At 38.8% G+C, this 14,625-nt stretch overlaps 2 protein-coding genes across 8 annotated transcripts in view; one reads left to right on the forward strand and one right to left on the reverse strand.

Moving 5' to 3' along the window:
- Nucleotides 1–10,037, reverse strand: part of LOC124552687 (poly(rC)-binding protein 3) — a 504,870-nt gene extending 494,833 nt beyond the window's left edge. For 5 of the 7 annotated variants that reach the window (XM_047127021.1, XM_047127018.1, XM_047127017.1 and 2 more), the window contains exon 1: nt 9,902–10,036. The gene's annotated coding sequence lies outside the window, so the exon portion shown is untranslated. Of the gene's footprint in view, nt 1–9,901 lie in introns of all 7 variants that reach the window. The other 2 variants (XM_047127022.1, XM_047127010.1) reach the window with 1 other exon arrangement.
- A 749-nt stretch (nt 10,038–10,786) lies between these two features.
- LOC124552479 (molybdenum cofactor sulfurase 2) overlaps nt 10,787–14,625 on the forward strand; it is a 162,196-nt gene continuing 158,357 nt past the window's right edge. Inside the window, exon 1 of the mRNA XM_047126760.1 lies at nt 10,787–11,166. Coding sequence (XP_046982716.1) covers nt 11,112–11,166 — 55 coding nt within the window. The 5' untranslated portion in view covers nt 10,787–11,111. The remainder of the gene's footprint in view (nt 11,167–14,625) is intronic.

The following is a 14,625-nucleotide window of genomic DNA, read 5'->3' on the forward strand; positions in this document are numbered from 1 at the left end:
GCAGAGCACTTGTGCTGAGAACTAAGTTCACGTTTCTTTTCTCTAATTTTTCTGTATCACCACAAATACGTTAAAAATCGTGCCCAGCAATTTCTTGTTTTTGGTTCTAGCAACTGCGTTACAAAGTTGTCAATGTCAACAGTATAGATGGATAAATTTTAGTTTTTAAAAGCAGCATTATGAGGATTGTTTCGCGACGGCATGTCTGTGCCGTAAAACACTGTCAACACAAGTGTTAAAATTCGGATCAGTTTCGAATCTCCCGCTCATGGTACGCAGAACTGATACTAAGAATTCTGGGCTGTGCGCTCTACACGGACCCATAGCATGAGCACTCGTCGTACGTTTCTCTTCAGTCGAGTGTGTGGCACGTCCGTAGTGAACTACAGTCAGTCAGCTGCGAACGTGGCAGTTTCTCGCATCCGTTGTAGTCTGACGAAAATGGATCTAACGTATGCACCACTGAAGGACTGGGCCTTCTCCGACTGCTGCCGTTAAGGCAATACGTGGAGCAATTTATGATCGTGGGGCATGTTATCAGCATGTCGCTATTCCCCCCAACCAATAATTGCCAGAAGATGAATCTTGATGGTGCCGCTGCTTCCTTATTCCAGAAGCTTTTTCGGTTCCAAGAGGTTGAGTGGACCCTGTTCCAGACGTCCCTATCTGAAGAGGTACCGGGAATCGAGCCCAGATGCTTCCGCACCGAAGGCAACAACAATAAATATTCGGCTACGGATTAAACAGCAACTGGCGACGGCGCCCTCTTCTCTGTTAGTGACTATCGTGAAGCGGGAGATTTGAAAGTCGGCCGATCTTCAAACTATTTTGCAGCCAAACAGCACATTTCTAGAGATGGGTTGCTTCTCAGAACTTTTATCTACTCACACTCAGTCCCTTCTGCAATCCCTAGAAGACTCCAATACTAATAATTGTGAAACACCCCGTACATGCAGATGAAGTACTTACTACCAACTTAACACCTCATACAGCTTTTATGTGACCTATCACAAAGGAAAAAAGTAGTGTAACTTCAACTTGGGCAAAGAAGAGCTTCGCGACGAATAATGTTTGGGAGGGGCTAGCCATCCTACTTACTGAAACTCCCTGATAGATTACAATTGCACCCCATAGCTGGACTCTATCCCAGAACCTCGGTTTTTCGTAGCCGATTGCTCTACCGGCTTTACCGCCATAGCCATTGGGATTGTTTCTACTAATGAAATGATGATGCGGCATTATTAGCAGGGCAACTCCATATGGGATGTTTGGCTGTCTGCTGCAAGTCTTTCTCTTTGATGATTTGTGCATTTTTGTGATGAAGATGAGGTGAAATGACTGGGGGAACACAAACACCAGGTCAATGAGTAAAGAAAACTTCAGCCCGGCTGACAATCAAATGCAGCACCTCGTAATCCTGAGGCAGCAATGCTAACCTGTAGAACATGAGATGTGGACTCTTCTAGCACTATTTTTACTGTATAGCACACTGCTACTGTAGCTTCAGTTGACCTATTGGCTCATATGCTGACCAAGTCTTGGTGGAAGTTATGAATGCATGCCCACAGCCTTATGATTTCACTACTGCTTCCTTGCAAATGGAGAAAACCCAATAGTATCCAACACACTTCTCATGTCATCAAAATGGCAATTAAGGAGCTGATAAAAATGGCAAACTCTTGTTACATGTGTGACTTGTGGAAACTAAGAAAATTTTAAGGAAGTACACTTGTAATCTCTTCCTTGACTTATTCTGAAGATTTCGTCATAACATAATATGGTGAAACTTAATTATCACTGTCCAAAGAACAATACAGCCAATATAAAACCATGAAAATAATAATCATGAAATTTTTGTGATTTCCAACTTTGGATGCGCAATGCAATAACTGGTCTTGACTTAATTCTGTCCTTTTCACTATAGCAATTTGACACTTTTAATATTACAGGAACATGATACAGTACTTCTTTCTTAGCAATCAGTTTGGCATTTTGCAGTCACAAGATTAAATGTAACAGCAGAGCAAGGCGAGTCACAAGGTCGCTCGATTGCAGCCACTGTGCAAGTAGAATTGTCTGAGGTGGAAGTAAGCTGGTCTCCACTAGTTTAAGATCTGCTTAACTTTAATCAAATTTTAAACCACCGAGACATATTGCACAATAACTGCCTTGTACAGCTGAATGAAATTGTTGCACAGAAACTTGATTGCCCTTTTTTTCTCTCCATAATCTGCTGCTGACCAGTCGGCAAGTTCAGTGACATTAAACAGCACTTGTTACGCATGTGAAAATCACAAGAAAATGCCAATGACAAACTTTTTAAATTACAAGAGAACAAAATAGTTGGCCGGTACTTACCTTTGGTTTCCTAGTACTTGCAGTGAAAAATACTAATCTTAGTTTTCCAAACTCTACAGGATTATTCAAACAGAAGGATACATTTTAGTAATTTTTATTTCAGAAAATATAAATTAGATATGAATAATCTACATATAGATGGGAACTGGAAGACAAAGTTTACAACCAAGTTATAAATGTTCGCTCAGCTCCCTTTTGCTCCACAGACATCCTTTGCAGTGACCACAATTGCTTAAACCAATAGCTTCTGCTTTTCCTAGTTGGTAGACCAATACAGAGGAGACGAAATGTCGTCTGCACTGAAACTGTTCACTCACTTCTGAACAAGGCAGAAAACCTTACTGTAGAGTAGCTACCTTACAACCAATGCGAACTGAATGCCTACCGACAAGCACCCTAACAGTCTTTGATGTAACACTATAATGGTGGTAATTGCAATTTTGGATGCTCTTATTTCCAGCACATTTTAAATTTTTCACTTCCAATTTTAAATTTTTCACTTCCAATTTATATTTGAATAAATAAAAAATTAATTAAACTGGATCCTTCTTTTTGAATAACTCTGCATTTCTTCTTCAGGGAGGAAGCAGGGATAGACCGAGAAAGGTTTCAAAAAACAGACAGGAAATTCAGCTGTTGTGAGGATGATGCAGGTCCCTCTCAACCTAGAATCTGAGTGATCTGCTCCTCCTCTTACCTTCCCCAGCCTGGCAGTCTTTCCTTTCTGAAGAATGAGCATACAAGTTTCGAAAGCTATGATTATCATATTCTGCTGTTTCTACTGCCAGTATTAGGAATTCCACCTTCTGATTATAAGTACTGAAAGCCATTCTGTCACTTCTATTTTTGTTCCATTTTCAAAACTATCTAATGAAAAAACAAAGCCCCTGTAATCAAGATATTCGCAAGGATGTACCAGTTGTGTACATTCACATGGGCAAAATATTTTAGGCGGGAATGAAGAGAGATGCAAGTAATTTATGAAGTTATGGGCTGGAGAGAGGCACACTCCAAACAGAAACTCATTTTTTTTCTTCTAAGAAATATTTTAACAGTATCCAATAATGTTGAATTTCATTGTTAAAACATGCCACAAAGTGTGTACTCTCCTTGTGGGGGAGGGGGGAACTTAAATGATACAGGTATTTTCTAACATTAGGAAATTTAACATTAACTGTCTCTGCTGCTGACAACAATTATTCCAGATTCTCCTGTCACAATATCAGCACTAATACTCATCACATAGCATGTGCCCTAAACCTAAAATATTCCCTACACAAAACTTCACAAAGGTATGCCAATGATAACTACCAAGTCATACAATGTAGACCTTCACAACCCGATTTACATCCTTAGCAATTTCTGTTATTAGCTCACAGTCCAAGGCACTTTTCTCTGTTTAATGCTGGAGACAGCACCCAAGGCTAGAAAGACTCAGATAGTAGTTTCAAACTTGTTGAGATTATTAAGCTTTGAAACTACTATCGAAGGCTTGATACCCTCGGTTGATATATCCAGCACAAGGACACGAAACATTAGGATCAGAAACATGCTTTCGATTACAGCCTAATGCCCACTAACCACCAGAGATATAAAAATAATGGGTTTTCAAAGGAATAGGTACAAGCAGCTACACATATTGAGTGGAGCCATGTTCCATGTCTCAATAGACTGCCATGTATCCCTACATTTGACATTGTGATGTATTAAGCTGCACAAATGCAATCTTTTACAATACAAAATTTGATACAATTTCGAACAGGTAAGAGAAAGTAGGAATAGCAATAAATCAGCTACCAGGTGGTTATAACTAAAATGCAGCTGCTCACGGAGGAGCAGTGTGGTCTGTAATTATCATATAGCAGTGAAACTTTGTGGGTACACTAACGTGTAAATGTGGAACCAGTTTACACAGGAAAAAAAGTAGTCCCAATTTTTACCACCAAGTGCAAATCTAGTACCGTACACTTTTTGCACGATTCTACGATATCTCAATTGTCAATTACAGTGATTCATTGAGAGAGTATAACTGACAAAGGTCTGAGGGGAGGCCTGATGTCATAAAATGGTTTAAAGGAGATAATGAAATTGAAAAACACTGGTGAGCCTGGTGTGCTACCTGGAAGAGCAAGGTGTCCTATCCTGGTGAAAGTTATAACGAGATTGCCGTTGCCATAACTGACCGTGCGGCATGTGTCCCGGGCAAGCTAGTGCTCGAGCAGTGAAAAGAGAATTGACCATCCCGTGGTGTACAGTACAGGAACTTTTGTGGTCTATATTACACCACCACAAGATCCAGGCGGTGCTGCAACTGAAACCTCGTGATCCACAGAAACATTCTGAATTTGCTCTTTGGTTTTTGGCACGGATCGACACTGGTGACAATACCGAGCAATATTCTTATGACTGACGAGCCACATTTTACACTAAAAGTTGCACCGAATACACAGAACCATCAAATGTGCGGCACTGTTAAACTGCACGTTGTGCCCAAAGAGCCACTGTGCTCACTATATGTTACTGTGTGGTGGGGATTCGCAAGCACCTTTATTTTCTGTCTGTTTCTCTTTGAAAAGAGTACACCCCGAGGGTCTGTCAGGTGTATCGCGACGTCTGCCCATTATTGAGACCATCTTGTACAGCATGCAATTTCTGCTTTGCAAAAATGTAACTGTGTGGAAACCACAGTTTCCACACAAGATGGCGTAGTGCTTCATGTCACTCGCCCAATGAAAGATCTGCTTAATGCAACCTTTAATGAACAAGTAATCTGCAGCTGATCGGAGTCCGTGTGAGTTTTCGCTCTGCAGATATCTAAAAGAATGAGTTTATCAGAGAGACATTCCGCCTCTACCTGACTTTAAGACCAGCACAAGTTGCTCAGAATTCGTTGGAACTCTTACAAGCAAGTGTTAATCAAATGTTCTATGGGTGCAGCATCTGATCGACATCTCCACTGCTCATGTTGAACAACCTGTGTAAGCAGTGGTTAATAATAAAATAAATGTTATACTTTTCTCATTTGTTTGAGCTTTTCAGCCCATACCCTGTTCCTAATGCATTACAAATGGAAACATTTCTATAAGTTTTTCTTGCATTCAAAATTGGAACTAATCTTTTTCCAACGTTAATCATTCCACAGTAACGCATTACCATTTCTACCAAGTTTTGCTGCCAAGTGGTAATTATAGACCACAGTGGACCTCTGCGAGTACCTGTACTTCAATCATAACCACCCTATACATTCTGAAATTATTTATTGGATGGAAATTCCTTGTTTTTATGAAGGAAACTCAAATGCGCTCCCCTTATTGAATGCATTTGGTGATTCAATCCACTTGGGACGTGTTATTGTGGGACACCAAAAGAAATTTTATAATACTTTCACTGCATCAAATAACTTTTTTGGGGGCATAACAATATCTACATATGAAAGTGTGTAAACAGTGCACAACCGTGTGTGTATTAGTGCTGACAAAGATGCTCCTGAATGGCAAGAAGTAAACTATTTTTCTAAGTTTTGACAAAGCTAGAGCGATTATAGTGAAAATATGCTGAAAAGTTCTTACCTTTCATTCTGATAATAGACCAAAGGAGTATTTCTGTATTGTCTAAGAAGTAGAACACAAAACTTCACGTTATAGCTCACATTTCCAGCAGTCCATTGCACTAGTAACATTGATTCATTTACTCATATCCTTCAACAAAATCCAAAGAATGCCTTGTAATACAATGTTTTAGTCGGCATGTGCGAGTTCCATATTGACAGCAATTTTATTAGCAATTATGAGACACAAATTCGAAAGTAAAAAATGTAAACATCCTATTTTACTAATAAGTACTGCCTCTTCAACATAAAAGACAGCACAAAAGTCGACAGCTCAATGTTTTCCACAGTCGAGTATTATTCTCTTTCCATGTTTACATGACTTAACTGTACACCATCCATTAGGTCAGCTGGAACTGTGTCTGATTCCTTGAGTAGGGCTTCGCATTTTTAAATCTAAGGTTCTACAGCTTTAACTTCAGTGACTGTTACACTAAACTGTCGACATAAGCAAAACAGGGGCTTCAAGAAAAATTTTATGTTATGCCATGTTTATATATCTGCCAAAGAAAGCAGAAACATAGTAAACAAAATTCTGGCGGAATGTAAATAACTGGTAAGTAAAGAAGACCACCCACCAAATACCAGAACTGTTTAATCACCAATAGGTACACATAAAGATACCTAGCTAGTTTTCATTGGGATAAATCTATTATAATGCTATCGTGGGTGCACACACACACACACACACACGCACGCGCGCACATGCATTGTGCGATTGTACTGTAGCTCAACAACGGATGTAGCAAATTTCCATCCTCTTGTGTGTGCGCCTGTCAATAACTCAACATTTCTTCTATTTGATGAGTACTCCCCTTTTCTCCTAGATGAAACCAGTGAATGCTTTTCAGAGTAGCCAACAAAGAATTGTACACAATTTTAACTGCCATATGGCAAAACATGTTTGTCTATCTTAAGGGTATTGATTGTGAAAAACTGGAAGAGTTACGAGAACCGGCCTTGTTTCGACAGCATCAAAACCAAAGCCAATCACAAGGAGAAGAAGAATGCTGCATATGATCTGCTTTTAACAAAATGTATGGCAACTGATCCTGCTGCAGACCACAGTGTCATTAATAAAAATTCCTTTAGGGCTAATTACAGCAGTAGAGCAAAGAATTGGAAAGGGTTCATAAATCTGGCTATACTACGTTTTAAGTATACAAGTGAACACAGTATGATTAGAGATGTGTTAAGTATTCATAACTTCTTCATGTAGCAAGAAACAGAACTGTTGTAATTTTTCTGCATGCAGTTACAGCTTGTCTTATGACGATATCTGGCTTTCCAACTAAAGGATTCAGAAGTAACAAAGTTCAAACTAGTTTTATGTTCATTCTGAGATATATCCACCTTCCAGCTCACCAAGAAGATAAACACAGGAATATGTTTTGCATTTCACTGACCAATCTTTAAACAACTGAAAGTTACACACACAAAAGGACCAAACATCTGAGTTTGGCACATTCAGAGCATCCACTTTGTGGAGGCCAAAGTGATTTGAGCAAGCTCTATCAAAACTGATAAGCATGACTGTCCAGCTTCCAGATCTGCATGCAAGTACCATAAGCCTTACTAGTCTCTTTTTCATATCTTTTCTTCCTCCTGCAGAATTTCCTGGCTCTGGAAGGTAGCAACTGTATGCCCTTTCAAATATTTCCATCTGCTGTTACACTGTGGGTATACATTTCTCTCCACCCACACTACCTTTCGAACATGTAGGCCTAACTCTTGAAATCGTGGTCCAAAACACTCATCTTAATGTGAAATGTGTAAAGCAACATGACTTCTCTTAAGTTTACTGCATCTTAAACCATGACCATTTTCTGTACTGTGATGGTGGTGGATAGATACAACTGCTGTTGAGCCATCAGTTTGTATTTTGTAAAAAAAACAACTGGAGTTTTACAGTGCTGCAAGTTTTCTTTCGCAACTGAAATAATTAATATTTAGATGAAAACTTACTTTATGACTACCACAGGCTTTACTGACACTTGTGGTGTTAAGATACCACATAAACCAACTTCATTAACAACTTACTAGATATTTTCTCACAAAGGTAAAACAAAAGTTCAGATGGGAAAAGCCCTTACAGCTCAAAAGACTTCTGACAGACATGACTTTTATGCATTCTTTGCTGTTTTTTTATGATTCGTAATTTGCATGCCACTAACATTTGTTGCAACTAACTTTCTATATCAGCAAAATACAAATATATATATATATATATATATAACTAGCCCTATACATTGCAGCATTATAAGAGCCTACATGGAAAGACTAAAGGTAAACTTACCAATCAATTAGTGCATAAAAATAATTTCCTGATACCTTTTCTTAGTTCTCTACAGAAATTTTACATCATCGAGATGTAATGTGTTTTCTATTGTCATCTGTAATTACATTAATTTTCGTTTCAATATAAGTGACAATCTAAAGTGGATTCTCTATTAATGTTTTACTCAAGCAATTTATTTGCAGATAAGGTGCCATGTTTAAACAGCACTGTATGACATCACAGCAAACTGATTGGGTCATTTACTCTGCTTCCCAGTGGCCAAAATTGTAAGAATTTCGTATATGGTTTGATCAGCTGTTTGCACATCTAATGTGGAAGTCTGTTAGCAGATTTCCCAATATGTGACATCTGACCATGGTAATTATTAATGTAGGTTACTGCAGCTTGAAAATCAGTATATGGCTTATGTGCTGTATGGGATTAACCACTGTTGAAAAATTTCCTTCAATAATACTGTGAACGATGGCATTAAGATGTTTTATTTATTATACACTCTCTCATTCCATGTGTCTAATACAATACAAGACTATAAGCAAATAATTCGCAGCAGAGTCCTGCTCCAACACTCACCCATGCCCTCTTGTTCTACTTACCATTGCATTCTACCTTCCTTTGGCGAAGTACCACTTTAATTAAAGGAAGGTTTCCACCAGACTGAATTCGGAAGGACAGATAACAATGGAAAGTGTTTGGAATGGTATATAATAATAATAAAATTTATTTTCTTGCTTATTTTATTACAAGTTGACAGTCATTCCAATGCCGTCAGGCTTGCATGGAGACTTTGGAAAAGTATGCAGAATGTTCGGGTGGTTCACAAAAGGTGAGGTACTGAAATTTAGCAATATGCACAGCATCTGCTGTTATTTTTCCCAAACAGGAGTTATAGAGGTTTCCAATTTTTTTTCTCCGGACATGCTTGGAAGGTAAGGTGGAAAGGACTAAATTCGGAAAGTATTTTAAAAAGCTAATTTTACAGTAGTGGAGGGCATGGGGTTTGGTTGGAAACAGGAATATAAAAGTTGTGCTGGCTGAAAGAAAACAGGGCATTTCTAAGAACTCTGTGAAAGTTGCGCAACAAAATTTGGCAAAGTAGACAAAAAGATCTAAATGGTGTAGCACGATGCAATTTACGATGGGATCCTTCTACTGTGTACTGGCACAAGAGAAGGTCAAGCATGGGCAATCTAAATTTTTCGTGGAAGGTTAAGGACAAGGGAGGGCAAACTGCTGAAAGATGATTAGGTTATGGTGTCACTAGAACAAGCTACTCTTTCATACATAAATTTACTTTTTATGTTCTATCAGCTGCTACTTTTAAACAACGCATCACTAAGCCGGCACACGGTATTATTGTTTTGCGGTTTGCTTACCCGGCACATTCACAGTCAAGGTCAAGAGCGACGAAGAGAGAGTAATATATAAGCAGTTATTTTGATAGCTGTGTTTCATAGTTATGGAATAAAACTTAATTCACTGTTAACTACTGAAAACAAAAATAGCACTCCCACGTACAAAGATCATTTACGCTTGACTATCATGGCTACCGGTTTGTACTAGCTTGTTCATCGTGACGAAGAGAGCTTGGAATACAAGTCATATGCAATTAATGGATAAAGGAAAAGTTACAAACATACCTTTGTAAACTCAGGAAAATACTGGCAGGTCCAGGAATAACGAGGATTGTTTCTGGGAAACAGAAACAGGTCACAAATGGAGGAACACTGGAATGGCAGCCTGACAGCGTTGATCCAAGGGCAAAGTGAACGTCAGAGACATTGCTCTAGCTTGTCTACGAGCATGGGCAGATCATGAAATCCTACATGATTTCGCTTTAAACCGGCATATTGTTTTATTGCGGTTTAGTGAAACAAAAAAGTAACGCTCTTCATAAAATGTTATCCAATAGGATTATCTATTGGTATTACAAACCAGGTTATCGAGAAATACCGGTGCCTATTTTTGAAGCTACACTCCATCTACAACTAAATACCAATATACAGCGGATTTGCATTTCGAAATGAATCCCTCATTACGCATTTACCTTTTCAAATATTTTTTAGATGTACAAAAAGATAGATGTTGCACACACTAGCGTTTGACCAGGAGTGCAGAGAATGGCACAAGAGAGCCAGTCATTTGTTTTCACAGATTCCATGGAATTACTGCAAATATCCAATTAATGTTCTCGCATTGTTTAGGGATGCTCACAGGCGTTACTCCTTGAGTGTTTAATTGGGGGTCAATAATTAAATTATACGATTAAGACATGTAACAAAACAAAGCTGGAGCTGCTACTGTAGACCCAGATTTTAGGAACTGTGAGCAATGTTTACGTCTGTAATCATTCATCCTTTTTATTATTAACTACTAAAAATGAGAGTATCTGTATTTACTTTTTCATGTTTTATACACACAACAAGTAGCAGTTAATTAAATAGAATCTCCAGTTGCAAACATTAACAGAAACGAAGAAGTGAATTTATTACAAAAGATATAAAATCTGTTGTTATTCACGATTAAACAGGAAAGAGCACCGTCGACTGATTGGTAGGAGGAACACGGGAATGGCAGCTTGACAACGTGTGGCGCAACGAAAACACGTAGTAAAATTATGAACCATGTACCTGTCTGAGGAAGCGTAGCGTGATTACGCAATGCACTGCGGGGGGTATTATTTCCTTGCAATCAGAAGGTTGTCGATGCGGAATATGTACACTCTTCGCCAAATTACCTGTATTGTTCGTTGAATAAACAGGATCTGCAGTTTCGCAAATTCGGTTTTGTCGGAGTACTGATGGTATACCAAGCTCACCTGAAGCATTAGCTGCTACGGAGGCTCCTGCGATGTACAGCGAGGAAACGATCAATAATTTACTGAAAGATTTTAGTAGACTGAAAGGTAAGCGCGCAATTTTGCTTTCATCTTCTCACTACTCTGAAAAACAAGTCTGATACATCGCAAAACATACTCGCAGCAAAAGCTTTGTAATCGAGATAATGAGTTTGATGACTTGCGGACCTGTAACCAACTCTTCTTGAAGCCTTCCCGTTTTATATACTTACTACAGGCTAGTCTCATAACTGGCTACCTCTCAGATGTGCAGAATGATACAGTGAGGTTTCTGATATAGAAACATCTCATTCATTCAAACCTGAGTGCTTGTCTTCAGTGAAGTGTAGGGCAAAGCAGCACAATTATGCAAAAACCAGGAAGATGCCAAACACCATCTTGATCAAAATATATCTGAAACAACAAGTGAATCCCCTGTTGCTAAATTATTGAAGGGGTAGTGACTAAAAAATGCAGGGAATACTCTGGATCTCAGTACAATGTAGAGTTCTGTGAAACCAGTGCCAGGTAACAGAGGGAATTGAATCACTGTCTGTGGACCTGAGTAATGATCAGCTGCCACTTTATGATAGGTGCAGACAATAAGCTGATCAAGAATGCAGCAAGAGTAACGACCTGTTTGGTGCAGCAACTCCACAAACAAACCGGTGACATCAGCCTTGGAATAATAAAACTTTAGGGCAAGCCAACTAGGAGTGCAATAGGGTGCTGATTTTGGAGAGACCTCACAGTGGCTCTGTGCCAGTTGCTGCTATTGGGAGGTGAGGATGTGTGAGGAATGGTATGAACTCTGTTGGCAGAGAGAATCATGTACCTGTATAAATAATGCTGGCCTCCGTCTGAAGCTTTGTTGTGAATCTCAGGGTGCTTTACAAGTCATGGTCCTAATGAAGGTGGTATACATTTGCATGCCACTGACCTTTGTATTGGCTTATCTAGCCTGATATAGGAGGGCCTACCGTTTAACTTAGACAGCAAATTTTTCCATATAGGGTTGTTCTGTGACTAATACTGTCATTCTCAGAAAATGTTGGAATTTGGTGTACCTAGTGTTCCTGCATAGTTGTGAATGAAAACCATAGAATTTTTTTCATCAATTCATCGGATATTTATTAAGCACTGACTTTTCAAAGTTATTTTAAAAATTGCTGCACCCTGGACTGGCATACTGCCATTTTCTCTGGAACCAGATCAGATACAGACCTAGAAAAGTGCCATTTAAAGCACTTAAGATGGGCTTTCATTTGATATGCAACATGATGGTGTTTAAAATTTAATATCTTTCTAAATTTATAAAGAGTTATATTTTTAAATTTTTTAAAAAATTACAAAGTTTATATGCACTGCCCAAACCCCATTTTGGGATCATCATGGGATCACATGTTGCAAAACTTTCAAGATCCAAGAGGTGTGTCAAAAATGACTTTTGGGAAGCTTCTATATTAAGAAATCAACAAATAATTGTTTAAAAGTGTATTTTCTTACCTACATGACATTCATGAATAACTGTGCATATCACCTTTTCTAATACTGGACTTAACTGTAAAGGTGATGTTGGTTTTGACCATATGATTTTCAGGCAAGATGTATATTTAGTCTGTTGGAGTCACAGGTTTCACCTTGCATTGAACATCTGCTACAAGAATCCATGTAACATCTGGCTTCTCCAGGTATGCAAAAGGAGGAGATGGATCACACAGATGAAGAAATGTCACTTTCAGATCCTCTTCATCTTTGCTCAAAATATACGCAAGCCACTCCATCTGCATCTCCAACTACCACTTGTTGTTATACACTGTAGCTAGTGTGTCTTGAGATGTGGTGGCCAACTGTTCAAGTGAAGTTGGAGCATACAAGAATATTATGACATATATTTTTGTTGTATTTGAGTCCCTGTAATTGCTTTGCTGAAGTGACTGTTTAGAAGTGTGCCTGTCTCTATGTAGTTGTCTGGAGTTACGAACGTAAAATGTACTCTAGAGGTGTTTTCCACTGCCCAGGTGAAACGCCACCAATGTGTAAGAATTTGATTTTCAAATGTATGTTGCAAACTTTCTCGGGCTGGCAACTTCTTGACTGTGCCACCAACTCCTTCGCAAGGCCCTTTTCCATGAGCTGTTGATGAAAAATGCCATTCAGCTTCTATGCCAAAATCAGCTTGACGAAAACATAAATTTAAACAATTGTTCTTATTTTTGAACAATTAAAAAAGTAGCATGTTTTTTTAGGTTCAAATTACTTTCTCAAGAAGTCCGTGAGCTTTTTCTGGACGCAGTAGACAGTCACAGTGTTATGTTCAAGACAGTCAGAAATAACAACATAACTGAGATGTTTTGTCTCTGTTTCTCCTTTGTGGTACACAACAGATGGGTGGACAGTAACTTGCTTACTGCTCCAATGATAGCTCTGGATTTCAGCTTATCAAAAATTAGTTCTTCTGCGAAAAATTACAGTACACAGCAAACTGTGAATCTTGAGGCTTCCTCTAAAGTGTTCATAAATGAACTTTGTTGTTTTGCAGTAGGACAAACAGAGACAGATCCTTGCAAAATAAAGTGATGAGCTCTGTTGTTAATTTTTGTAATGTTTCTAATTTACATCTGTAGACAGAAAGGCTGAAAGCAAGGGGAAACTACAGCCGTAATTTTTCCGGAGGGCATGCAGCTTTACTGTATGATTAAATGATGATGGCGTCCTCTTAGGTAAAATATTCCGGAGGTAAAATAGTCCCCCATTCGGATCTCCGGGCGGGGACTACTCAAGAGGTTGTCGTTATCAGGAGAAAGAAAACTGGCGTTCTACGGGTCGGAGCGTGGAATGTCAGATCCCTTAATTGGGCAGGTAGGTTAGAAAATTTAAAAAGGGAACTGGATAGGTTAAAGTAAGATACAATGGGAATTAGTGAAGTTCGGCGGCAGGAGGAACAAGACTTCTGGTCAGGTGAATACAGGGTTATAAATACAAAATCATATAGGGGTAATGCAGGAGTAGGTTTAATAATGAATAGGAAAATAAGAGTGCGGGTAAGCTACTACAAGCAGCATAGTGAACGCAATATTGTGGCCAAGATAGACACGAAGCCAAACCTACTACAGTAGTACAAGTTTATATGCCAACTAGCTCTGCAGATGATGAAGAAATTGATGAAATGTATGATGAGATAAAAGAAATTATTCAGGTAGTGAAGGGAGACGAAAATCTAATAGTCATGGGTGACTGGAATTCGACAGTAGGAAAAGGAAGAGAAGGAAACGTAGTAGGTGAATATGGATTGGGGCTAAGAAATGAAAGAGGAAGCCGCCTGGTAGAATTTTGCACAGAGCATAACTTAACCATAGCTACCACTTGGTTCAAGAATCATGAAAGAAGGTTGTATACATGGAAGAACCCTGGAGATACTAAAAGGTTTCAGATAGAATATATAATAGTAAGACAGAGATTTAGGAACCAGATTTTAAATTGTAAGACATTTCCAGGGGCAGATGTGGACTCTGACCACAATCTATT

This window comes from Schistocerca americana, chromosome 10 (assembly GCF_021461395.2).
Source record: "Schistocerca americana isolate TAMUIC-IGC-003095 chromosome 10, iqSchAmer2.1, whole genome shotgun sequence".
Classification (NCBI taxonomy): Eukaryota; Metazoa; Arthropoda; class Insecta; order Orthoptera; family Acrididae; genus Schistocerca; species Schistocerca americana.